Here is a 27,747-nt window from a genome sequence, read left to right on the forward strand (position 1 = left end):
AAGTCAACAAAGTGATAGAAGACAGAGTAATGAGTGTGAGTATGAATATTATCATGATTTTATTATAAATTATACAGTCACTAATACCTTTACATTCATGCAGTCTAATGTAATTTATAAATACATCTCATATTTCCTCATATGCATGTAAGATGTGAAATAAAACTTGGTCAATATGGACTGTAAATCCTTGATTAATAAAGAACATGTATTTTTATTTTCTGTTTTTATGAACACAATAAAGTATTTTGGCAACAAAAGCATGAAAAACCAAACAATGGAACAGAAAAATAAGCGAGCTGTACTTTTCTAAATATCTAATGTGAAAAATAACTATCCTTGGGTATAAATGTCTATCCAAAATGATTGATCTGTTATTACTTGAATTCACTTTTTTTTATTTGTCCTATGGCAGATATAATACACTTTAGGACAACATTTGATCAATTAAACAGATCCTTCTTTGTAAGAGTCCAGTACATTGAGCCTGTTTTTATGTGTTAACTTATAGAGGGGACAGCCTTCAGGAAGAACATCTTCCTTATTATCTATTGAAGGATCTTGATACTAGAGTATTATGGGCTAAATGAGAGACAGTATGTAGCACAAAGACCCTAGAAGGATACAATTTATCCTTTTGTAACTTTGCTCGGAAATATATTCAGGGGTTTAAACTTACTTTTAAGAGTAGAAGGTCCTGGATTTTCTCAGGTTTCAAATCAATGGTCTTCTTAAGGAAATCAGCATTTGTAAACTAACTGTTTAACCCTCTTGAAATAAAAATATTATTATAAATATTGCTTGAAAAGTGGAGGGTATATAGTAATGGGAGTGTCAGTCGGTCATTCCGTCTGTCCATCATTCTGTCCATAACAAATATTTCCGTCAGATTTCTTAGCTTCTACTGGTAAACATTTGATACATGGCTTAAACATGATGACTTGTTTTGTGTCTCCCCTTTCCAGCTTTCTATGTCTATGGCTACTCCCTTTTTCCAAGTCACTTACAATTTTTACATGTGTGGTATTGGGAAACATCTCAGCACCTATTTGAAGGAATGATTAGATGTTTGGTGATATATTGATTAGATCAGCTTTTCTGATATTTGTATATACAGACAGCTTTATATAACATATTATTTAATTCATTTAAAATATCTGTTATTACCAAGAAACCATGAAGGCACAGTGGACATTCAGTCAACCTTAAACACTTCAAAGGTCACATGTACATAGCACTTTTGAATATAATAGATTTTGATAATATGTCAAAGAGACAATGACCCAACTAGTTTAAAAAATATACGAATTTTATTGACACTTTGAAGCCTCCAAAATCTTCTTTTTTTTTTGGTTTCTGTACCTAGCCTACAAGTAAGATTTCGGTGTATATGGTCATTTTTGGGGGGAGCAAGGGGTAGAAATTTAGAGAGCATAAATCACAGTTTTTCCAGTTTTTATTATTATTATTATAATCAAAGTCCTTAATTAAGTGTCTGTTAAAAAGTTTAAAGGTCCAGGACCCGGCCAAATGAATTTTCAAAGGGAAAAGGTCAGAGGTGAAGGGCCCTGGACCTTGGACCAGCAATAATTTGAACTCTTGATAATAATTCAAAATCTGTATCTAGAATCATTTACACAATGTATCTGCAAAACTTCTCTGAAAATTTACAAGAGAACAAAATTCATCTTTCTACATGGCAAATGAGATTGATAAACAAGGTAATTATCTGTATTTAATTAGAATTCTGATGGCTAATAATAACATTACAGGATTTCCAATATAGTATTCACTTTGATTGCAGAAAACACTACACCTCGAGCAACTTTCAATAATTAAAGAAAACATTTATCAGAATCAATATCCCAGTAGGGCCAAGCTGTTTGATATTCTGCTTTAATTTTTGACTTCTCTGCACAACTTTAAAATACTGTATGCAAGACAAAGCATCCCCTGTAAGACCTTATAGGTTTTGCCTTCAGCTTGATTAGCTAAACAAGAAAATCCATTTCCACAGACACAGCATGGTGAAAAGAAATCAGCACTCTAGAATCCAACAAACTTGAAGGTCTTCTGAATGCTACAATGATCGAGGCTAACTTCATGAATAAATATTGTATTAAATCCCAAACAGTACATGTATAGAACATTCAACTAATGAAAATGTAGATATAGAATAGCTTGGCTCTTTACCATATTCTTACATCATACCATATTCTTTGACTCACAAATTAGCGTTACCATGGAAATTCTCATCAGATATCACAAGGGCTTCCCAACTTTTTAACATGATATACCACATGAGCGTATAAATTGATTAACCAATTCTGCTAACTATTTAAAGATTTAGGTTGACAAAATCAATGTTGTTCTTAGACATGTTATCATTCACATATTTCCCTTCATTTGACAGCTCATTCTTATATGACAATTAAATATCAGTTCATGTGAAAACTTTATTAATCCTAGACAAATATTGGTTTCTTAATATGGAAACTTGAACTGCTCATGAAAACAGCACTTCAGAGACAGATTTGTCAGGTTAATAATTTGAATTTAATGCTATTAGAGATTCAAATATAAACCATGCAGTCAGAGACTGGTTATGCTCAGTGGTTTGGATAAATTTTCTGACTTTGGCTACCCATAAATTATGGATAATACCAAGTAACAGTAAACCATGTGTACATGCTGACAATAAGACTTTTTAGACATTAATTAAGCCAATTTCTGCTGACCATTTTGCATCTATCTAATTACATTCGGACACAATATAACAGAACAAAATAGGCTGTGTATTATGTCAACTCAATAAGTTTCATCTTTCAGTGAGCTGTGATGACAGATAAATTAACAAAGTTACCACTTAATCTCAAATTAGATAATTAAGATATATTTTAAAGCTCTTAAATATAATCACTAACCGCTAACAATACAGAATATAGTAATGGTTTAAATCGTATGTGTAAAATATATTCAAATTTTGAAGTTAAAGACAACTTATTTTTGCACAAAAAGCATAGGAAACAACCAGTTGGGTAGTTTGTATGAGAGATTCTCCTTCTCTGACATTTATATATTTTTCATGTACATGTACATGTAGTTACCCTTGATCAACAAAACAAAACAACATTTTTCCTCTTTAAATAAAGGTCCAACAGGATCCCTTACTAGATGTGTAATAGAACAGTGATCCAGCTAGAAAATAATGACAGAAGAACCAAGTCTTGAGAAAGCATTATGGTATGCCCATCATTGAAGACCATGTGGTGATCTGTAGAAATTTAATTGTTCATTGCTTGGCTATGACTTGGTGGATGACTGTCTCATTGGCAATCATACCACACCTATTTTTATACCAGTTATAGATAGATTCTTGTTTAAATTATGATTAAGTGCAATTGAAATTCTGCATTTTTGTTCAAGTTAATTTCAATGACAGTACATTTGTACATGAAGAACTAATAGCAGGAGCTTTTAGATGAGCAAACAATGTTCATCCTTTTTTTAAAAGTAAAAGCATCAAAGTATAATATTTAGAAAGACTATTAAGGAGGTAGACCTAGGGTAAGGGACACAACTCTTAAAAATCATTGGAACGTTTGTATTCAGCATTTTACATCAATCTTATGTAAGCATTTAATTAACTAGGATTCATTTTATTCTGCTTCAAAGGAAAGCTTGAGAGGCTTTGGTGAAATTGAATATAATACAAACATATTGCTGATTACATGAGTTATGTCCCTTACTCTAGGTCTACCTCCGCAAGATATCACATTGTATACTTCCATGGAAAGAAAGTGTTAACAGAAAATAATAATAATCATCTTTTGAAAGACAGAAAGAGAGATAGAGAGATAGATTTTCTCTTCATTCTGCACCAAGTTTCTATATTTAAAAATGTCATATAAAAATGAAAATGTTTAATACTTTACCATAGAATCTAACATGTGTCTTATTGTTAAACTTAACATCCATTATATCAGTGTAAACAGATAAATGTGTAAAACATATGATTTCCTAAAACATGTAAACCACAAAGAGTGCCTCCAGGGTATATATATGTGGCAGAAAATTATTACATTCAACAAGATAATCAAGTAAGCAATAGGATTCTATTTGTCAACATTTACATGTACAGTAAGTACAATTTTGTAAAAGCAATTTAATTGTTTCTACTTTATGTAAATATAGTTCCTCATTTTAGTACGACCTTAATTTAATGTACTTGTACTAAATATATATTTGTTAGTTATACACAATTTTAAGTAGTAGTGTTTTGTAAGATAAAGTATAATATGAATAAGTACATTTACATGTATAACATTTTTACTTTACATAATTATTAGTTTCTCATTCTAAATTTAAAGTATACATTCTATAATTACAAATTTACTGGTATCTGTTTTTAGTACATTTTCATTAGAAAATACGACATAAGTTATTTTTCATGCATACTTAGAAAATAAATTTTTAACTTCCATGTACAGTAGCCCAGTTTACACTGTTTTAATTGTGTTTTAATGTAAGTACATGATTTGCTGTATATCAATTATGTATGCACAATTTGTGATTCATAGTAGCAGTTTCAGTGGGCGGTGGATGCAACATTCACCTCCCCCCACTAAAGTGAAAAAACTGTATAATAATATTTAAAAAAATATCTATATTTTTTGCAAGAAATTGTGATTTTCCCAAAAATTTACCCCTGAAAATTTTATTCTTCCATCTGCTCAGCAATCAATCTAAATTTACATCCCCCAAACCTAAACTCTTGGATCCACACCTGATTCAGTCCAATAACAAATTTTAATTTCCACAAATATGTTAAATCAGTAATTCCGTTTGAAATTTATATACATTCTGACTGATGAAATCCACTAAGTCATTTATTGACAAAGCACAAAACATGAACTAGAAAAACTCTCAGCAAAGCTCACTTGGTGATACCCTCTATTCTACTGCATAGAAACCAAATAGGAAACCCAAAAAGTAATTCAGATGGAAAAAACAAAATAGAAGGTACACAATCAGGGCTCAAGCTACGTGAGAAAAACAGGGAGAGGTGACTTCTCTTTCAGAGAGACATTAGGGAGAGGTGGGGATGAACAGGGAGAGGTGGGGATGAACAGGGAGAAGTGAACACAGTTGCACATCATTTACTAATGCTTTTTAAAATTATATGTGTTTATGTTACTTACATGTACACAATATAAGCAAGCATTTTCATATATTCATTTTCTTTTATTGAGATAAATGTTACTTTTTCTTTAAGCTACATGTGTAAGTAACTAAATATTTTGGACAAAATGCTGACTGAATGATTGACTGTATCATATATTCATGAAATTGAATTTCTAATCTATACCTTTACCCCTTACCAAGTTTATTACAGCAAAATCAATATATGATTGCGAAAAGCAAAGCTTCTTGCATTGCATTGTCCATTTGATTTTGTCTTTTTTAGCAGCACTGGAATAGAAACTTTCAAGCGGTGACACTCTGTTGGTATTTTCATTTTCTGGTTTTTTTTTCTGATCCCACTTAATCCATAATGATTTCATGTTCAAAATAACCAGTCTATTTAGATAAGTTGATCAAGAGTATCAATAAACATGTAAAAATTTTATTACTGACAAATCAAGACTGAAACTTTATTCAGTTATTGACACATATTGTAACGGTCAGTACGAACTCGTCTCAAGCTTAAGAAATGTTCCGTTGAAATAGAGAATTAATTGTTCTGTTATGAAACATAAAGATCAGGTTTTCTACCGAATATCAATTGAGATAAATTTAACTTAACTCCAAGAACCCGCACAACAAATTTGCAAGTTTCGTAACAAAATGTGAACGATAAAACATGAATTATCGTAAGCTGAAGTGAAGAATGTTCATTCCATATCCTTACTTAAACATTTAAAACAAAAAGCTGATTAAACACTTGCTTGTAACCGATAATTCGATAGATTTCGAAAATTTTTACAATTTATTTTCTTGAATGGGTGCCATTTTTGTTTGAATTGTTATCGGAAGAGAGATAACTCTGGTCAAAATACCGCTAAAGGTCTCAGTCTTGTATTCTTCACCCCATAGGCTTCTATAGTATACCTTAAATTTTCATGATTTTTTAAAAAATAGACAAGGAGTTTCAATCTAACTTTTGACCATGTTTTTTCAATCAAGGAAATGTCAAAAATAATTTTTAGGTCCATTGTAGAAAAAAAAAGCATGAACTCTGGTACCAGGACAGGTCAAACTAAAAATAGACTTTTTCTACTTTCACTTTTGTTTGAGTTCATAAAAAGACCCCTTTTCTGTAGCATTTCTTTTCATGATAATACTGTTTTTCCTCAAGAACAAGTTTTTTGTGCCATAGCTTCATATTTACACTGTACTTTTGATGAAAAATGATAGTCATTTGCCAAGAAACAAAAAAAGGAAAAGGCAAAAAGGAAGCACACTATATTTTTAGCCTCCATGTTTTGACATACACCCACTCAGGAATATGTAATACAAGACTGATACCTAAAAGACAGATTACAGTCTCGATCATGGGCGATGTCTGAAAATGTGAAGGAAACTTCACTTCACTTTCAGTGTCGTCTGAGAGCAAAGTGAGTGACTCCAGGGCGACTATTTCTCCCGAATCGCCCAGTAGCATGAGCCCTGCACAATGACACCATGAGATTAAGAATATGTGGAAGTTTTATAAAAGATTGAGACAAATTGTATCAGAACTAGAAACAGATAAACACAGATGAATGAACAGACCGACTAATGGATCAATAGCATGATGGTTGTTTACATGTACTTCATGCTATAATAAAATAGACACCACCAGAAGATATGAAATTGTAAGAGTAAACCAAAATGACAAGGAACTTAAGCTTATTCAAAAAATTAACAATATAATAACCTAGCAAAACAAATATTTATTGACATGAGATAACAAAAAGAGCAAGACAAAATTTACAACAAGATGGAACAATTAAGTTTTAAAGGTGTCCCAGTCAGCATAAAATATGCTACACCTTTTCTTCCTGCCTCTTTGCCCGAAGGCTAGCATAGATTTTTCTTTTATACTTTGGTCTTTTTATCCACTTCTTGATAGGCCAGATATTTATAATGTTTCATATCAGTGAAAGTTGAATATCATAAAATATCAGATCAAGTTATTTAATTGCAAAATCATAACTAACGAGCCTAAGCAATTTCATAACAAACTTGACAAAGCTCATTTGTTATACGTTGAAATTAAAAAAAAAACTTGAGTTGATATTTTACAATATTCAACTTTCACTCATTATGAAACCTAGTCAAAACAGCCTATGTATCATAAGACATCTGTTTTTAGGATATACACATTACAAAGCTACCTTGAACTAAGAAATAGTCATGCTACATTAGCATTTAACTTAAGAATTTTTTTTTCATTATTGATGTGTCATCAACGTGTATTAAAAAGTATTGACAGTAGCATTTTCAATGAAGCAAACTAGCATCCTTTTAACATGTAAAACCCTTAATTTGGATCATCTTCCTTTGGAGACCTCCCATAGTAATTATATTCTTTTATGCACATCTACATGTACATAAGATACCCAACGTTCCTATAAAATTTCATCAAAATCCTGTTTGCTGTTTAGGAGTAGTTGCGCTTACAAATAATGTGGACAAACAGATGGACGGACAGATTCCTATATACCTCCCCATACTTGGTTTGCAGTGGGTATAATTATTCTGAATTTGAACCAAATTGTACCTGTATAAAAACTGATTTGCCCTCATGATATACTGAAACGCATGCTCTATTGCCATTTTACCTTTCTATATAAAGTATATACAGCGATATATTATTTTATATCCCTAAAGTGTCAGTTGTCAAAATGTAAACAAATCAATATTCTCAATGCAAAGCATGTTTCACATATGCAAAATAAAACAAGTTCTTACTAGAATACTTAGGTTCCAGATCATCATTATCCGCCCAATTTCCCAGTGCTTCCATCCGTCCATCTCCAATATCTAACAGTTCGTCATCTGTACTCACAGTACTAGTCCTACCTTCTGTCGTCGTACCATTGGCACTATTACGGAACTTGGTATGAAGATCCATACCGTGGTCTGCAAGTAATAAGTCAGTCTCCTGATACAAATCAGCCATTGAGGTCACTTTAACATTATACTTTTATACCAAACTGAAAAAATAAAATTTAATAGCTTTCATTACCCCTTAGTGGTAAAAATAAAAATACAGATAAATACAATGTGCATGCAAGTGATATTGACAACAATACCTTGATTCCAGGTTTTGCCACATCTTTTTCTTTAAATCAAATGCATATAAAGTGCAGACTTAAAAAAATACACTTCGATTTGATTTCACTATTTATGTATGATGGGCTTTACAAATAAACAATAGTCACATGATTTGCAAACCTTCAGATTTAGTGTAAAATGTAATAACTGGAACTTCTTTCCACCAAGACAAACAGCTAGAAAAAAATAATTCCTAACAGTTTTGAAGGAAATTCAAAATAATATACAACTATTCCAGTAGGTCTAACAAGTAAATAAGTCTGTATCATATAATGGAAGATTTGACAATCAAAATATCAACACATTTGTTTCTCCGTTAGCTTCGCTTAACATTTAATTGTATTTTTTCTACATTTTAATCACACAGAAAATTCTATAATACACACATCAGGTCATTCTAATAACTCCATAAATAGGAGAGGCATTCAATCAAATCAAAAATAATCAAATGGTGCAAAGTACTGGGTTTCTATATATAACATCATGTTCAAATGTTGTCAATGTCCTTTTTTTTTACACAAAGGGAGATAAGACACAAGAGTAATTTTTAAAATACTAAAATCATAACTGATAATTTCTCTGCTGTCAACCAGAGCCTTCTGTTATATGCAGTGTATGACAAAAGGTTATTTAATCAAAATGGAAAGCAAGCAAAAAGGAATAGCTATGTTTTAAACAGTGGTGAATCCAGGGGAAGGATTCCAGATGTTGAACCCCCCCCCCCCCCATATAAGAAAATGTTTTTATTAATCCTGTGCAAAATTTAGGAAAATTATCAAATGACAGTGTGAACAACCTTTTTTTTTATAAAAGAGTAATCAAGGGAATGAAGGTTCTACCAGATATCAAAAGAAGTAATCAAGGGACAAAGACCAGACATGGAAAACAGACACACACAACAAAGAACATAAAATAACAAAAATAATACATACACTTAAGCAACAAATGTAAATGAGAAAAAAAATTGCTGGACCTTCCAGTATCGATTCGAATGCTTTATAAAGATCTATAATTTTTCTACTTGTTTAATCTTCAGTAATACGTTTTTCCTTAGAAAAATACTTCCCCTCCCTCCTTGTAGCACAAAGTATTTTCCATAACCACAAAATTATCTCCTCCTTATAATTTACAATGAAAAAGTATCTTGTTATAATTGTACATATAGTGGGGACAAATTCTCTGCTAAATAATGTTCCTCATTCATTTTACAGCCTGATGTTAGTTGGTATGTTAGTGATACAGATTCTTTCAACTTTATAAATAAAATTGACTCCCCCTCAAAAGGTGCTGTTATGAAAAATAACTGCAAATGAGGAGTACATCATAAAGTGTTCTGCACTTGATTTAAGGACAGAACAATCGTGATAGTTGGATCAAGCAGAACAATTAATATTTAATCATTTTTTATTTAAGAGGCCCATCATAACACAATGAAAGAATTTTGTAAATCTTATTATAAGGATCATATCATCAATTGAAAGTTTCTTTTTTTTTCAAGTAAACATGCTTACTGGTTTCAGAGAAGAAGACTTTTGAAATAGTGTACAACAAAAGACAACTGACACTGGACAAAGGACAAGAGACGATGACTGACAGCTATAGATGCCAAGTGATGACAATAGCTCACATGGACCTTTGGTCCAAGTAATCTAAAAAGGAGTAGAGCCCACAACTAGTAAGACTATTTTGTAAGGCACGGAAACTTCAGGACAATCTGACCATGCCTAAGGACTGCCTAAATTAGTTATCTGATATTTTTTTTATATATATTTATAATACATGCAAAATTCAGACAGTAAATGCACTACATGTACTTCAGTAGGGTATGGTAGGATCCATGGGTTAAACAGGTCTAAAATAGACCATTTAAATATAATGTAGTATATTAAAATATAATGTTGAGGTATCACCAAAAACATTTCAATGTCATATACAACATGCTTGAGAAAAAATCTTTCCAAACTACTACATTCATTGCAGTACAATATACATGAAGTATACAGTTTGTGTATTCAATTTTTAAAAGAAAACATCATGAGATGACACAGTAACCATCAGTTTAACACCCATTTACAAGGACTGATTCCTGAATGTGAGAGGCAAAGGTCTTTTCAGAAAAAAACATGACATTCTTACTGGTGGACATAATCTTACAATTTGTAGTGAGGTAGTGAATCCAAAGGTCAGCCAGATTGGAGACAATGTCCAGTAACATAATGATAATTTGACCAGTTTTATATCAAATATATCACGATTACTGGTCAAATGTCTTGTACAAGCAAGAAACCCATTGGAATCACTTGCTAGGTCTACTTTAATGTCAGTTTTGGTTCCCTCCCTATCCTAATCCTGTATCTACCAACCTTCCACCCTACCAAATATATCGTTATCATGTAAACAATACTAAAAAAATTTAAAAAATACAAAAATAACTGCAAAATATTCCTAAAATATGTAATACTGTCACTTTTTAATTCAGTCATTTGGGCCATTCAATAATCAGCAATGTGTGCATTAATATCAAAGGGAAAATAATAAGCATACAACATTCAGCTAGCTCTGTGTGTATATGATGCAAAGGTACAACAATGTATCTTACCTAGATTCACATCTTCAATGAACCAAATAGATATCGTACCAGATGCCATAAAAATACAAGAGCAGTGGTATATTCATTTTAAAGTAATACATGTAATTTATAATTTTTTTTAATTTGAAATATATTGTACATGTACCAGTACACTGTAACTATTAAGAGTCTTGTAACATTAAGGCTTTGCAATATTTTTTTTGGAATTGTGTTTATGAACATTACAAGCAACAAGAGTAATGTCAGGCAATTCGGAATTTTCATTGAGGTCTGACATATAGCAACCATCAATATAGTGTACATTTTTGTACAAGTAACATACATTAAAAAAGCTAAAAAGATTAACAAAAGTTTGAGGTTCCAGACTTCCTGGAAAAAGCAGAAAAGGTGTGGGACTGAACTAGCTTAATGGGGCTCAACCCTCTCCTATCTCTGGCACATGATATGAATTCAAAAAGGTCTCAGAATACCTTGTTGGGCTTTCAACAAAACATGGTCCAATAGTTATTACATCTTAATGACAACTCCCCTAAAAATGTATTTGTTGGGGCAAACAATTAAGTGAATCAATTGTAAATCACATTCTGCAGTGTCACATTGATCTCAACTGACTGTTTTCAAGAACCTACACTACCTTAGAAAAAATATTCTTATGATTTATTATCCTATTTCATGCATACTTTTCTATGATACAGACTGTAGGAAAGGCAATCATTATCTGTTTAAGTTAATGTTATCAGTTGTGTCAAAAATCTTTGATGTGCATATGTTTATGTCAAAGTCATGTGTAAATATTTCAGCTATTTGCAGAGGATTGTTATATCTCCAAAACCAGTGCAATTTATGAATTGTGGAAAAATACTTTTAAAATAGACCAGTCCAACTTAATTTAAAACAGATATGGCTGGAGGTGCTTGTAAGGGTCAAAATCAAATTTCAAGTCAATTGCTCACTTAAAATAGGCAATACCAACTCTTTACTGTCAAATTTAACATAAATTCCCCTACGCCCTCTTGAGATATTGTACATGTATGTGTGTATGAATGGACAGAAAAGGAAAGAAATTTCCTTCCATGAAGACTAACATTATATAAAAAAATATAAAATTCCATCTTAATTCATTATGTTTTGGAAAAATTGGGGGACAGATGGATGGACAAACAGTTCAATGAACTGGTATACATGCACACTATTTCTGTAATTTCCTGAAGATACAAACATGTGCATGCAGTCCCGGTCATTTATCCCTCAGAGAAATACATGTATATGTATATGTTCATTGTTCATGTATTTTGGGTAATTATGTTGTACATGTTAGATTCTGTGCATGGCAAAAAAAATAATAGTCTGTTTCCTGTTCCTGTTCTGCTACTTTACATACCTTATTTTGTGGGCCTAAGCTAAACATTGCATTGCCATTTCAGCTCAAGCAGTGTTAAAGTCTAGATTGGTTTGCCATCAACTCAATGTAAAAAGTTTTTTTTTTTTTACCCAGATCAACATTATGTAAAAAACACAAGTGAAAATTAAATAAGAATATAGAAATATTGCACTAATGTCTGTGTATTGTAGTGTACATGGACTTTATGATTTATTAATGATTGCACAAGTAAGTTACAATGTACTAGTGTAGTAATGACTCAATATCAGGTGATACAACAAGTAAATTGTAATGTATACGATTTTTTCACAAAATTAATCGTATAAGGAATAGAATTCATGGCATTAAATCGTATTGTTGTTGTTTTCATCTACTAAGATAATTGGCTTCCGACAAATGCATTACCTCGAGTAAAAATCAGTGAAAACAATGAAAATATTTTGCAGACAACTGGAAAATCATCATTATAATTTGAAACCGGAAGTATACAATAATATTGCTTGCTAATCAGGACAAGGGCTGAGTTCCGGGATCAATACCTACAAAGCGAATTTACTTTTAAAAAAATAATTGTTCATATGGGCAAGAATACCTTTTAAAAAAATTCTGGACCAGGACCTTTTATTAAAGTCCATTAAAAAAAATTAAAAGACATGGAATATTCTATAAAAGTTAATGTATATATAGTTCAAGGATTTATATATGTATAGCATTTAACTCCTTGTATAGTGTAGTATTAAAGGAAACATTCGTATTTTGTTTGTAAATTAGCTACATATATAGAGAGATGTTTAGAAAAAAAAACTTTCAAAGACAGCGGAAACCAGTTCAATATCCTAACAGCGTGCAATACAATCTATATAATAACCGTTAAAATTAATTCAAATAAATTATTCTCTTGTTACATGTGTTTATCTTTATCTTTGAAAATACCATGATATGAATATTATACCTTCGAAAACTTCGTCTTTTTCATCCTAATTTTTTAAATGAAATTCAGTTTATTGCAATTTTCTATATACTGATATATGCATTTGTATTTGATAAAAACTTTAGTGAGACAAGAACACTCTGCTACGAGCAAAGATTTAATAGGACCCCAAAATAAAAACAAAGAAAAAAACAATAATTTTAAACTGAACTGGATCGCAGTTGATTAAAATACAGCCAATGTACAATAGTTAATTTTAATATCAGAGGTTTGGCAATTCACCTGTATTTGCATGTATAAGTTTACGAGCGCACCAATTACAAAACGAATCTTGATACATATCGAGAGGAATATTAATACATTGATTTTTTACAATTTTAAGATTAAAAAAAATAACACACCACCAGGGGCTTTCTATTTATTCACTATGCACTTCCTGCCCACCACGAATCTTGCACTTGGGTTACAATATTACCCATGCATGTCAGAAACTTCTAAGGGGGGCTTTAAAGTATTCAAAGCATTAAAAACGTCATTGACTACTCTTACCAATCTCGCACGGACAGTTATGCTAGAAACTGCACTAGACCATATGCTTTATACTAAAGATCTGGTACTGGGCCATTATTCCATTATTTTACATAAGGGGATCAAACATTTGATTTTAGGAGGTAGAATCAAATTTAAAATAGGAAGACAGGATTGACTTTTCAAGACATAAAAAGGCAGGATCTATTACTGCCCTAATGCTTTTTGTTGATATTTCAAAAAAATATTTCGGCACAAAGAAAAATGTAAGGACCTACATTTTCTTATAGTTAAAAGGCAAGAAAGAAAAATTGACCATGTCCCTCCCATACAAGTGATAAAGTAGTTCCTTCAAAACTGGATATTTTCATTTTTCAGCTAGAGATTTGGTTTGAAAACTGGAGGTTTTTTATCAGTATTTTTTTTTCTCATATCGTAACAAGTAAATTATGTGTGAAGTTCATGGAAACCTTATATGTAAAACTAGTTCGTTTTTTTTGTTGTTGTTTGTTTGTTTTTGTTTGTTTGGTTTTTTTTTTTGTTGTTGTTTGTTTTTTTTTGTTTATTTTTTTGTTTATTTTTTTTTTTTTGGGGGGGGGGTTTGGTTTTGTTTTGTTTTGTTTTTGTTTTTTTTTTTCATTATGCTGAATATTGTAGAACAGATTTTCTATCTTTTTCTTGATTTTGATGTCATAAGTTTATCAACTATAAGCACCACCTTCGTTGACAAATAGTTCATGTTCATATGACTGTGGCTTGATAATTACATTTGAAATTGAAGTTTAGTCTTTTTTTCATTAAGGTTAAGGTTAAGGTTAAGGTTCATGAGGTTTAATAATTGGGAAAATGCAGCAATTATTCAAAAATGCTGATACCAAATTTCCAAAATAATCACAATTCTAAAGGAGTAGTTTTTTTCCTATAACTTGGAGACAAAACTTGGGAAATGTACTGTACTGTTGAAACCACAGAAAATGTAAAAAAAAAAAAAAAAAAAGATAGAAAGAAAATTATAAGGGAGGTAAATGACATTTTGAATAAAAATGGTAATTATAAAATCTGTTAACACACGTGTCTATACAAAATTTAGACAACTATTAGCAGTAATTAACAAATTCACTGTGCAATAGAAATTAATGTAGAGAAAATGATTGGCTGTCCATCAAATGTTGATGTATCCAATCCGGATCGATTTCTCTAATTGTCAATCATCATCGGTAATCCTGATTAGCTGATTACTCATCGGTAATCATAAAACATTGCGTAACTTGTTTAGACAGCAATTATAACACCTTTTGTCAATTTTATGACTCAAATAATGAAAGAAATGAGATTGAAACACAAATTGTTGGGTTTGGATATTGGGTTTCTAGATAGTTCAGAAAGCAGTAGATTCTGTTCCAGCGGAAGATCTGTAGAAAGGTTCTCATTCCGGTAGAAATTACCTTCCGGCGATAGGTTCACATGTATGCCCTCCATAAAAATTTAAATGTTGTGCAATTGGGTTTATCGCCGTCTTTTACAATTCTATTTTAATATTGTAAAAACGAGGCATTGCCGTTTCGCTTAAATTTATTACATTTTTATCATGTCTAAACAACTGCGAAGTGAGATAACTAAGCAACTGAGTGTACAGGTTGGTAGTCGAGTAGACCGAACTACTCGGAAATATTACTCTTACCGATTACGTTTTATACTTACAATCTCCTCTTCACAACAAACATGGCTGCGGAAATTTTTGCGTGAGTTGCTTCTTGCTGTTTTCAATTAGTTCATGTTCAAAACATGTAGCATTTTAACTTCTGGTACTGTAAATAGTTCTAAACTTAATGCTGTAGAGTCTGCTTTTATTTTCAGGCGTGGTAATGAAGAATTTGTGAATGAAAATTACCAGAAAGCTCTACAGGTGATTATTTTAACATTACATGTACCATGTTAGGCATGTATCAAGTCAATAAACAAGTATGAATAAAACAATATCTCTGTTACATTTCACATAAGTTGTTAATGATTCCTTGAGGCTAAGTAATATTTGTGGATTGTATTGAATTCATTGGAAACAAATTATAAATGGACATTAAAGATTCTGGAATGTTCTTCTGACCCTGCAATTCTCATTTTTATATAATTTGCCTTTGGATATACTTGTATATATACTGATACTTTGGGTTGGGGTCGAAAGTGTGGCTTGGCAGCTTACCTAAGTTGTAGGAGGTAGTCAATTTAAATAACTTACTTACATGCTGTCAATGGACCTAGCTAAAGGATTAATTCTCTACTGTTATCAAGACTCTAAGTGGACTAGGTTTTATTTCTTGCTAGTAAGGTATATTATATTCTGGGAGGTGGAACATGTTCTCCCAATACATTTGACAGCCAACATCAAAATCAACAGGGTTTGAAAAGCTTATATATTGACCAAGTCATGTTACAAGTTGTTCATGGTATGCAATGGTGTGTTCATGTATGCATACTTTGACAGGGTTTTAGCTAGGATTTTGAGGGCTTTAGTCACTTTTGCTTAAAGCACAAATGTACATATCATGGGCAGCAGAATTTTTTAAATAGTCAATAGTGTCATAAACTAAAGACATATACACTCTTAATATATTCATTTTAAGTTTACAGATACAGGCATAACAATAAATACAATAAATGTGACAACAAAATAACTGTTATTTTCTATAGGAAAACGTGTGTTACTTAATAAAATAAAATAGTTAACTATTAGAAAAATAGCAAAATAGAAATTTTTTTTACATCATGACAAAGGTTTGATGCATTCGGTATAAAATAGCTACTATTTGACAAAAGCTACTATTATGGTATGACCTGACACTCCACTTATAAGAGAAAATCCTCCTGTCCTTTGCCAAACACCACACCTCAAAAGTCCTCTTCAACCTAAAACTCCTCAAATCAGAAGGATGGAGACAGATCTTTAGAAGAGAATTAATTGATGAAACCTTGAGCCTGTTCCCAAGATAGGTCTTTATCAGATAGTACCTACAAAATCCCCTTTCAGTCACCAGAAGATAACGCAGAAACTAGACAGTTGGCCACATTGGCATAGTCAACTGTAGAATGTTGCAATCTGTAAGTGGTTGCTGCGTAATATCTTACTGCTGGGTGGTAATTTTTAGTGACTTTTGACTCCAGATCATGATTAGAATTGAAGACGTTCATAATCATTGTGATTTCGTTGCAAGGAGAAAAGGGAATCGTAAAATAAATATTTATTGTTGATTAATACTTCCTAACTATCTGCTATTGCGTTGAAATCAATTTAAATCCATGAGATAACCAGTCACACATCGGAGACATTGTTTTTGTGTGCATTTAAATTTCTAAAAATAGATAGAGGTTCATGGAGGGTTTATTTTTATGTATTTTTTTATCCATTTAAGATCGAAATCGTTTGACATGACTAATGCTTAAAATAAGGATATATACAAGTTATATTTTAAACGTACTTAAAATCAGAAATGTCTCAAGTCGACTCGAAGCTTTTTTCGGCGGTCGAAAACGACCAGCTTAAAATGAGTGAGAACACTAGGATTATCTTTTGTGGTCCTAATGATCAAACGATTGATAAATTGTTATTATTTTAAAGGATTATGAACGATGCACATATCAGGAATGCTAGGTTAACAACAAGAGAATGTATTTCACACCTGGTTGACCAGGTAATTACCAAGCTTGGGGTCATAAACTTGTCAGAGCATAAGGCCAGATATGTAACTTTTGATTGACAGTTTTTAACAACATTTATATATAAGGTGACGAAAATTTATCTGAAATACTTTTTGAATGGATTTTTTTATACACTTTTCAAATTAAGGTGACGAAAACGATCTAAAACATTTTCGTCATTTATTAAATCCTTTCATAAATGGTGAAAATGACGAGCGCTAGCTAAATAACTGCTTTGAGTAGGGTGCAACAGAACAACCAACCTTTGTTCTAGTCACAGTAGATTCAAATAACCAGAAAATGGGAAAAAAAATGTTTTTCTTGGCAAAATCAGTGTCAGCAGACTGTCACCTAGAGGTCTAAGGTTTAACACATACATGTACAATGTATATTGTATAACTATTATGATTTTGTGTGGAGATTCATGCTCTCCCATTACAAAATGACATATGGTACAGTAGCATACAAAAGTTCAGCTATATTGACACCAACCGATTTTGAAATTGTGTTAAACGACTTGCTCATTCATTATCACAATATGGATTCTCTGTATAATTTGAATTGTTCAAATCTGATGGCATTTAAATCCAGCATCACAATGTTTACATTGTCAAATCAAATTGGGCTATTTCAATTCATTCATACATGTAGCTTTGAGTTGAAGTCTTGACTGTTTAACTAAGATATAAGAATTTATATTTTCAGCTGTATACAGAAGCTATTGCTAAGGGAGAAGATGACATGAAAGACGATTATTACTCTGCAAGGGCACAAGTATTCATCAAACTTGAAAAATATCAAGGTAGATATTATGAAAGAGAATGCCAATATTAAACAGTTATAAATGGCACAGAGCTTTAACATTCATTAAAATAGATGTAGTCCTGGAGAAACTGTGCAACAAGTTTTTCAGTCACAAAAACATGTTATTAAAAGGAAAATAAATATGACATTGTTCTGTAGTTCAAAATGAAACAAAAGTCATATATATGCTTTTCTTTCATGTAACATAAAATATTGCACCTGTATGTACATGTAAGAATTTGCTTATAATTGTGCAGGAGTTTTGAAATATTCTGTTAAACTCTGTTTAATCTTCAGTCTAATTAAAATTAGACCTTGCGTTTTTTTCATTTTTGATGTACTAAACAAATAAAAATCGGAGGGGCTAATTTGAAATAGACTGTTTAATCTTATACATACAACATATACATGTATGTCTCTATTTTTTCAGAGGCTTTAGAGGATACCAATAAAGCATCAGAAGTAAATCCTAAAAATTCCAAGGCTTACTATAGAAGAGGGTAATTGATAAAACAAATACACATAGAATCTGATTTAATTGTTCACAAACAGTAGCTGAAAGAAGTTATATAATTTTGGCTACTATCAAACTAATGAAGAAAAATTATTCATTTATTCATGAACAGAAAGTGGCTGAAATTAGTAAAATCACATCTGGCTATTTTCAGAGAGATTAACTATTGATTTATCCATAAGCAAGGCAAAACAGTAACATTCTGATAGTCAGTTATTACACATTTTTTATTATTTTTTCTTATGGATCCACCAGTTTGTGAAAAGAACAGGAACCAAGTTACCACTATTGTTATTGTTATTATATGTTACATTCAATCTTATGTACTGTAAAAATACTTTTATTCGTTGGTACCATTTTTCATGGCTTAGGAAAAATTATTATTTCCTAGATTCGTTGATTCAGCAACTTCATCAAATAAATGAATGAGAAATTTCCTCAAAGTATTGCAAAACAAATTTTGTGTTTTGTCAAACCTATCAAAACCATAAAAAAAGTACCCCACAAACTTTACACATGTACATGTATGTCTTTATTGACATGTAAAAATGTGTAGTGTTCTATGAATGTATATTGCAGCATAGCCCTGTTCAATTTAGAAAGATATGAAGATGCATTGAAAGTTTTTACTGCTGGCCAAGTTTTAGATCGTAAGTATTAATGTATATGTTTAATAGGTTCTTACACAAGTCCTTTTTGAAGATCCTGTACCGATATTTCTTTCATTAGTGTTGAGAAACTCTTGTCTTTCACTATAAAAAAGCCCAGTGGACTGATTGAAAAGACCATGAATTTCTTTCACATGTAGAAAAAATGTCAAAGTTTTCATGACAGGGGTAAGTACCTTCCTCATCCAAAAATTACAGCATTGTATAGGAAACCTATTTACAGTCAGGGAGAATACCACCACCATTTCCAAGTGTCAATATCTATGAGATTACATTAAAAACTCATAAATTGCCTATGATGTAGCCAAGGCATTTTTTAACATTGTCTATGACATACAATTTGGAAACATCTGATTGACTAATAATGCTATGTAAGACAAGGCAGCTGTCTTCATTAGTTTTTTTTTATAACAAGAACATCAAATGGAAGAATTAACAGTTGTACATGTACATTTTCAAATTGGTCGTAGCATTTTTTCTATTTTATTTATGAAATGGTTATAACATATATTTGAATGTCTGGATATGTAATTTACTTGTAACCAAATGTCATAACAAGCCAGTTAGGATTAAATTATAAACTGAGGATATCTCAAAAACAATTATCTTGTTACCAAACTTTTCCTTGTGTGAGGAACATTTTGACTTGTTTTCTTTGTTTTATGTCACTGTTTTAGGACTTTGGTCACTTTTTTACCATTCATAGACCAAATTATTTCTTGAAGCAAGTGCTAAAAATTTAATCCTCCAAAGTTCTTTTTTCTTCTGTGTTTTTCATTGTTGTTTTTTTAAACAATTTTTCATTGAAGATATTAATTTTTTTTACACTCTGTCAGGATGAAACATTGACATGTAGTCTTTTAAAATGGAATGATTTTTAGATCAATCTCTATAGAGAACCATGTCTTAAGTCTCTCCTTTACATTTTCAGTAAACCAACCATTATCATGTGAGTATCTGTCAACATGGTTCTCTAATTACAAAACTTTCCCCCAATGATAGGGTTTATATATGAAAAAACCAGAACTCCAATGGATGATATTTGGATTTCTTCCATTTTTATATTTTAACATTCTGTTCAAATCAAATACTATAAAAGGTTTACAATGGGGGATTTAGACCTGTATAAATAAATAGATACTGGAAAATGCTTCAGATAGGCCCTTGTGAGAGAACAGCAAAAAAACTTTTTGCCATAAAAGCTAGAAATTCTTGTTTTGATGCCAGGAACAAACAAAATCTTAACAAATTAACAAATAAGGCATTATTTTTTTCTGTTCCATGCAGTAATGTTTAACTTAATTTGAGATTGTAACTGGTCCTGACAATTACAGCAATGAATAAAACTCTGGAATACAAAAAAAAAATGAAAAAGATAATTATAATAAATTGAATTAAATTGGGTTTTGTGTTAATGAAATACATTTGTCACAGTTTAAAATGATGATAAATGCCATACTACATGTATTTGAATTTTTCTCACAGTCGGTATAGTTTTACTTTTTACCTTTGACCTTTAGGATGCTCTTTTATGGAAACCCGTCACCTGATCACAATTCTGTTTCCTGATTGGCCAAATACTGATAACTGAGTGGTGTTTGAAAAAACTTTTTGAAACCATGTGCTAATTTTCTGAATGAAATGTAGAAATTTATAAGTAAAAAGAACAAAATATTACTGCATCAGCTATCTTTTCTTTAAAGATAGTACTTGTTCTCAACTGTGCCTCATTACCATTCATTGCAAAGTTTTTTCTGGTTCACTGGAAATATAAACATTGAAGATGTAGAGAAGTAGAACTTAAATAAAATTTGTTTAAAGTACATGTATGATTGACACCTGCAACAGATGTATTCCACAGTAATTCAACCTCAACATGTTTACTCTATAACAGGCTGGTACAGTATGAGTAAAAAGTATGTTTCTTATCTTTGAGGATTATGTATGCCTTTTTTCTCTTTTTTTCAGCAGAAAATAGCAATTTCACTACTTGGATTAGAAAGTGTGAAGCTGAGTTAGACTGTAAGTAGCTTAAGTCACAGTTGTCAAAGGTTTTTTAGTAGCCAACTTAAATTGCTTGCATTAAAATTCATACAGTCTGAAAATATATTCCTATCAAAAATATTTATAAATATAGTATATATTTGTCTAGTACATTCTGAGAAATGTTTGTAATAATTATAAAAGGATTTCCAGGCTTAAAATGTATCACAGGATAACATTTAACTTATCAGTATTTTTACCTTGGGAAGATTGCGACATGCATGGTATGTTTTTGAACCTTTGAATTCATTTTTTTATGTTTCCACATGTCTTGGGCCAATTTATAGCATGTATTTATTGCATGGAGTACCTTGCAATTTCAATTTGGAAACTACCATCAAACTAATGTTTAATGACTCCTATAACAACTTCCAATGTTGTAACGTACACATGTACTGGTAATGTCTGAATGAGGAGGTACACATGTACTGATAATGTCTGAATGAGGAGGTTATTAAAGCTGACTTTTAACTAGCCAATAGAAAACAAAATTTATTCTTTACTTCCATGATTAATACAAATTAAGTTGTAGGATTGATGACACAAATAGTTAAAAAATACTCTCATACATAAGTTATCTTTCCACATGTGTTGCACTAGAGCCACAATACATGTGCATTTACATGTATATATGTATATCCATTTAAATTTAGATTTTATGTTCGTCCTTGTCTTTTCTAGTGTATTTAAATTCATGTGTATGAAACCATGTCTTTTGTATTAATTACTTAGTAATACTATGCTTAATTTTAGTTAATGTACTTAGAAATGGAAAGTTTACTATCTAATAATTGTGTATTATTGTTTTACAGTATCACAACAAGAACAAACAAGTAGTAAAAAGGTAAAACACAATTTTTGATGTAGCTAATGAATTATTTTAAAGCATGTTATCTGCTTGAAATAAACTTTAAAATAAATTTTATCTATTAATGAAAAGAAATCTAGTTTTCTATTTCATCATAGAACATTAACTGTTTAAGTACCATTCTGTGTAAAAATCAGGCAGTAGTTGGCACATCATTTTTCTCAATTTGGTCTTTTTTGCCTCGTATATAAATATATCTAGAAAACAACTGAAGATGTTATTTAGATATATCCTGAATCATCTGTGATGCCATTTTTTCCATAGTGCCTTTCAACTAAATTTGATCTATCAATACCTTTGAGCTTGTTAGATCTGTTTTGTTATGTGTATTATGTAAAAGTTGCGTACTTTGATTATTTTGAAGGTCTCAGTGGGAATGTCGGAAACAAAGCCTTCATCAGACAAACCTGCAGAACAACCTAAATTAAATCCTGCTGACAATGTCCTCGCTTCTCCTGTCAAGGCTAAGTACGTGCTATAAGCTAAGAATTTATTGCTATTCAAGGAGAAAAATTGTGACTTTATTTAGTAAACTTTACTTACATTCCAAGATACAACTACAGACGAAATTAAAATACTTGGTTGTAACTGAAAATTTGATAGATTTTGAAGATTTTTGCAATTTACTTTCTTAAACGAGTGCCATTTTTGCTTGAATTGTTATCAGAAGAAAGATAATGCTGGTCAAAATACTGCTAAATGACAAGGTACAGTCCTGATCATGGGCGATGTCTGAAAATGAGAGGGCGACTTCACTTCGCTTTTGGAAGAAAAGTGCTTAAACTCCCAAATAGATCCATTTTTGAGTTAGTTTGGGTGTAGGTAGAACCTGTTTTCTTGAAATTATTACATTTTACAGTCTTCCAGCTCAGATATGATTTGAAACTCATTAATTTAGTTCTATCAAAGTCTTCCAAGCACTTGATCTCAGATTATTTGTTTTATTTCTCATAGTAGCATGATGAAGTAGATTATTGTGACAAAACCCTATGCAACATTTTCTATTGGTCCATACACACATTTTTAAATAGACTTACATTTTTTATACATTAAAGAGCTTCTCTCACATATTACTTATATTTACTATGATATGATAATATTTTGTAGGTATGACTGGTACCAAACTCAGACTCACGTTGTGGTAACAGTGCTTATAAAAAATGTTGGAAAAGACAATTGCCAAGTGGATCTAACAGAAAAATCAGTGAGGCCTAAACAAATGATTAACATCACAGTTCAAGATGTGCAACATGTTTTATTTTTACAAATAATAGGTTCTATCTGAAAGTTCGAAACTTTAAAATAACTTTTTGATTGAAAAAAAAAAAAAAAAACAGACGAGATGATTCATGCATGTCAAAAACCCACCAAGCTAACTTTTATTTCTCATTTAGTACCAGTTACAGACCATATAACTTGTCTTGGTTTGTCTTTCAGTTGTTGCACTGTTGTATGGTTTTCTTCAAAATACAATGTGTATACCAAAACAAGCATTGTCTACACCATGAATCACCTCTGCCACTTTTATACAGATTGGTCCTTAACTATTTCATATTGTGGAATGAATACTATTGAAAGTAATTGTTCTAGTGTTACCTTTTGTTTGCCTGTTATCAAATTAATTGTTAAAATACATAGACCTGTGGAAAAATACTTCAATTACAATGTAGTTTATTTCTGCAGCTGCACAAAAAAATTCATTGGCTATGAGCAATTTAATAGATCTTTTCAGTCAGTTTACTTTTATTTTTAGTTAAGTTGTACAATAAAGTTACCAACAGGAAGTGATTACAGTTTGGAGTTAGATCTGTCACACAACATAATACCAGAGAAATCTGTTACCAAAGTTTTATCTAGTAAGGTATGCAGCGGTAGGTCAAAGGTCATGATTTGATTGTTTAGAATTTTATTTTATGTGATCATAATCTGTTCTGATATTTATTGCATCAAAGATGCCTAAATGTTAATTAATTACATGTGTCTAAAAAAACCTCAGTGATCTCAGGGTATCATAGTCGCCTCAAGTGTCAGAGGTTGTGGGCTTGATTCCTGGTCGAGTCGCACTATAGACTTAAGTCACTACTTTTCCACCAAGCAAGGAAAGAGTGAATTGCTTGGAGTTAGAAAAATGTCTCTGAGTGGGGTTGCATGCCTACCAGCAGGTTGTTGTTTCTGTGGGTTAGCACAATAAAGATCGGACTAAACTTGTCTGACTAGTTCAAAGCTGGGTCTGTTTGATTAGTCAATTCTTCCCAATCTAAAATGCATAAAATTGTAAGAGATTAAATCATAATCAGTTCACCAATTATATGTCAAAAGAAAATGTATACATCAGTTGATAGTTTTTAAATAAAAAAACTTATTCCTGTCTGAAATTGTAACTTCTAACTAAAATAGCCAAGTTTTCTGATCAGAGCTTTAGGAATCTATAATGTGAATGTTATGTGAAGTGTGATAAAAAAGAAATGTATTTTGTTTTTAAAATAGGTTGAAATAAAATTAAAGAAACAACAGGAGTTGCAGTGGAAAAAGTTGGAAGATGATGGACAGAGTGAAGAAAAGATAAAACAAATCCCTGTTCAAAGTTAGTATATTTAAAATTTTAAGTACACTCAAATCAATAAGGACCTTTCAGTCTATCCAGTCTTCAGTGCTTGTCAAAAACTTTGGACCATCAGTCATTTATTAATAAGAACTTTTAAGGATCCTAACTTAATGTCAATAATTATTTTATACCATGGTACTTTAATAAAACACAAACCTTTGAAGCCTTTATTGGTGCAGTAAGAACAAAAAATCTATGGATCTAGAATTTATTCAGAGTTTAGAGTAAATTTTGACTGATGTGGAATTATAATGAATGTTGTTGTAATTCCATTGGTCCAAATTATATCCTCCAAATGGATGAATTGATTTCAAATTTGTTGTATTTGATAAATGCACACATAATTTTTATGGAGGAACTTAGTATAATATTATGTTTTAATCAGAACTAATTTGGCTTAGAAATGCAAAGTTTGAAATAATAATTTTTTTTTCAATTAAAAATTTTCTGATAATTAGGGTTTTTTTTCAAACATTCCATCGTTGTAATTGCTCAGTTTTTCTGTCTCAAATAACATTATTTAAATAATCTCAGGATAAACATATAGGAAATTCTAAATAAAGGATCTGACTGTATCCTACCATTGGGATTTTGGGATGATAGTCTACTCTATACTTGCATTGGTTTAATACCAGAAGTTAGGTAAGCCATCAGTTTTCCTGTGTTTTAGGTCCTTTCTATATTTTGTCTCTATTATAGATCCTTTGGATGTAGCCCACAAATACCCAACCTCCAGTCATTACACAAGAAACTGGGACAAATTAGAACAAGAAGTGAAAGAGGAGGAAAAGAATGAGAAACTGGAGGGAGACGCTGCCCTTAATAAACTCTTTCAACAAATTTATGCTGACGGAACAGATGAAACAAAAAAGGCAATGATGAAATCTTTTGTAAGTTGGAAATGGTGTATGTTGGCTATTGTAAGAATTTATTCCTAAAATAATCTTGATATGTATGTCTTAGATCCTGATATATTAATCATATAAGCTAAAACTAAAATTTTATCCTTCTTCAAAACAGTAAACATGCCATATGGCGGGTTATTTTTTGGGTGCAAAGTTTGGGTATTTTGAAGCAAAAAGGTATATGAATAATTTTGGCCTAGCGTGAATTTGCATAATTTATTTTTTGTGTTATTAGAAAGACCTTTTTCTAAAATATGCCAAAATTAACACCCCACAGAAATGATCAACTGTTGGATATTTAAATTAAAACCTATGTGGCACATGATAGGAGTGGATTTCTTCTTTTTTTTTTTTTTTTTTTTGGTTTTAACCATTGCTTTTAATAAATATGGAGTTTTTAATATTGGCACTGTTTACCTTCTGAGATATGTAATTACAATGCACTATGAGTAGGGGAGATAACTGGTGTAAAATCGATACTTTGTGAATATTCTTTGAAAAATGTGTTTGTTGTAACAGAAGAGCCTTTGAATATGCACATCAATAATTGCAACTTTTCAATTAGTTGTTATTCTAAACCAGTGGTATAACAAATTGTTGTTTGCTCGTATTTCAATCCTATTATGTGAACATTTTTGTGCTGAGTCTTTGTAAGAATCAGACAAAATGGGAAATATCAGAAATGCATGTCAAAAACACACCAATCTGACAATATAAATTCACTCAAGGATCATTCTTCTATTTGAAAAGACCACTATTTGATGTCTACATCCATGGATTTGTTCGGAAATTTCTCAATAGAATGTTAGAAAAATGACTCTTTTGACAGAGTTATCTGCCCTTGTAATGCTCAATATCAGTGCATTTCAGTAAAATTATAACTTTATTTTCCAAAATGTTATGGATATAATCTTGTCTTTTTTTCTTTGATCCTGATGGTGCAAATAGTCAAATTACACTTTCAAAATGGTTAAAAATGTTGGGGGGTTATTTATACCATGTCATGTTTCACGTACTGCCTGAATCTTGCTTAGACTGACTTTTAAACAAGCAAATTAAATTACGATTTGGAAATCTTGTTGTGCCGCAAACCCTTTTATATTTGATTGATTTTTATATGGAACTGTACTAAATTTTTGTGGATTCTACTCAATTCAATAGTTTTAACTTTAAATTAAAAAAAAAGACAATTAATGTTTTTATAAAGTAGGAAAGAGTATTTGATGGAATATTTTTTGTTCTGATTTGTCACAAAGAATAGTAACCAGCAAAAAATATTTATGTCTACACGAGTTTCCATTTTTTTTCTGTTTTTAGAGTGAATCAGGAGGAACTGTTTTGAGTACCAACTGGAATGAGATTGGAGATAAAAAGACTGAAGTCAAACCACCAGATGGGATGGAATATAAACAGTGGCAGCAATGAGGAATTCATCTTAAAAAACTTATTTAAACATCCAGGTTACCATGTGCATTTCTGTGATACCATGTGACATGATCGTCTGATTTCATTGGTTAGCCTAGTTGATGGATGTTAGAGATTATACTGTTCTAATTAATTGGCTGAATAGTGATTGATTCTGCTCAAATAAAATGTAAATGAATTGAAGCCAGTTAAAAAAGAATAATTTAAGCAGTTGTTTCTCTATTGTTCATTGATAATGCTACTTTGATGAATAGAATAAACCAGCTAGAAAATATATTGTTCATAGAATTTAATGATGTCTGATCGAAAATTGTTACCAGCAATCATTGTCCAAAACTTTAATTAGGACCTTTTAAAGTGATCTCCCATCATCTGTCATTTTTTTAGGTTGGTTATTACTGGTCCCATCTTGTAATTATGGAAAGAAAATAGTATCCAATTTTGATATGGCTGGGAAAAATTTGTAGTCT

General features: G+C 31.1%; 2 protein-coding genes across 8 annotated transcripts in view; one reads left to right on the forward strand and one right to left on the reverse strand.

Annotated features, from left to right (window-relative positions):
* Positions 1 to 12,793, reverse strand: part of LOC148604703 (H(+)/Cl(-) exchange transporter 4-like) — a 43,534-nt gene extending 30,741 nt beyond the window's left edge. For 2 of the 4 annotated variants that reach the window (XM_088551025.1, XM_088551023.1), the window contains exons 1-2: positions 12,699 to 12,793; positions 7,957 to 8,201 (exon numbers count right to left, since the gene is read on the reverse strand). In XM_088551025.1, the coding sequence (XP_088407151.1) occupies positions 7,957 to 8,167 (211 nt within the window). In that variant the 5' untranslated portion in view covers positions 8,168 to 8,201; positions 12,699 to 12,793. Of the gene's footprint in view, positions 1 to 3,935; positions 4,036 to 7,956; positions 8,202 to 10,921; positions 11,012 to 12,698 lie in introns of those variants that run through there. The other 2 variants (XM_088551024.1, XM_088551026.1) reach the window with 2 other exon arrangements.
* Positions 12,794 to 15,446: 2,653 nt separating this feature from the next.
* Positions 15,447 to 27,551, forward strand: LOC148604704 (protein SGT1 homolog). Of its 4 annotated transcripts, XM_088551034.1 has the most exons (14): positions 15,447 to 15,494; positions 15,610 to 15,658; positions 18,151 to 18,247; positions 18,680 to 18,749; positions 19,343 to 19,413; positions 20,363 to 20,380; positions 21,400 to 21,453; positions 22,287 to 22,318; positions 22,707 to 22,810; positions 23,450 to 23,546; positions 24,096 to 24,203; positions 24,830 to 24,926; positions 25,647 to 25,837; positions 27,170 to 27,551. In XM_088551034.1, the coding sequence occupies exons 1-14, from the start codon at positions 15,475 to 15,477 to the stop codon at positions 27,275 to 27,277; spliced, it is 1,116 nt and encodes a 371-aa protein (XP_088407160.1). In that variant the 5' UTR covers positions 15,447 to 15,474; the 3' UTR covers positions 27,278 to 27,551. The 4 variants fall into 4 exon arrangements, with proteins under 4 accessions (XP_088407160.1, XP_088407162.1, XP_088407163.1 ...); XM_088551036.1 differs by lacking the exon at positions 20,363 to 20,380; XM_088551037.1 differs by lacking the exon at positions 20,363 to 20,380 and having other exon boundaries at positions 21,403 to 21,453.
* Positions 27,552 to 27,747: the final 196 nt, after the last annotated feature.

Source organism: Perna viridis, chromosome 10 (genome assembly GCF_037379345.1).
Source record: "Perna viridis isolate PV_CMFRI_1.1 ecotype Kerala chromosome 10, ASM3737934v1, whole genome shotgun sequence".
In the NCBI taxonomy this organism is placed as follows: domain Eukaryota; kingdom Metazoa; phylum Mollusca; class Bivalvia; order Mytilida; family Mytilidae; genus Perna; species Perna viridis.

Bases quoted from the DNA above. Each gene is read 5' to 3' on its own strand.
- LOC148604704 (XM_088551034.1), top strand. From the start codon at position 15,475: ATGGCTGCGGAAATTTTTGC. The intron at 15,495-15,609 runs GTGAGTTGCTTC...TTTTATTTTCAG, and splicing joins ATGGCTGCGGAAATTTTTGC to GCGTGGTAATGAAGAATTTG. The intron at 22,811-23,449 runs GTACGTGCTATA...AATATTTTGTAG, and splicing joins GCTTCTCCTGTCAAGGCTAA to GTATGACTGGTACCAAACTC.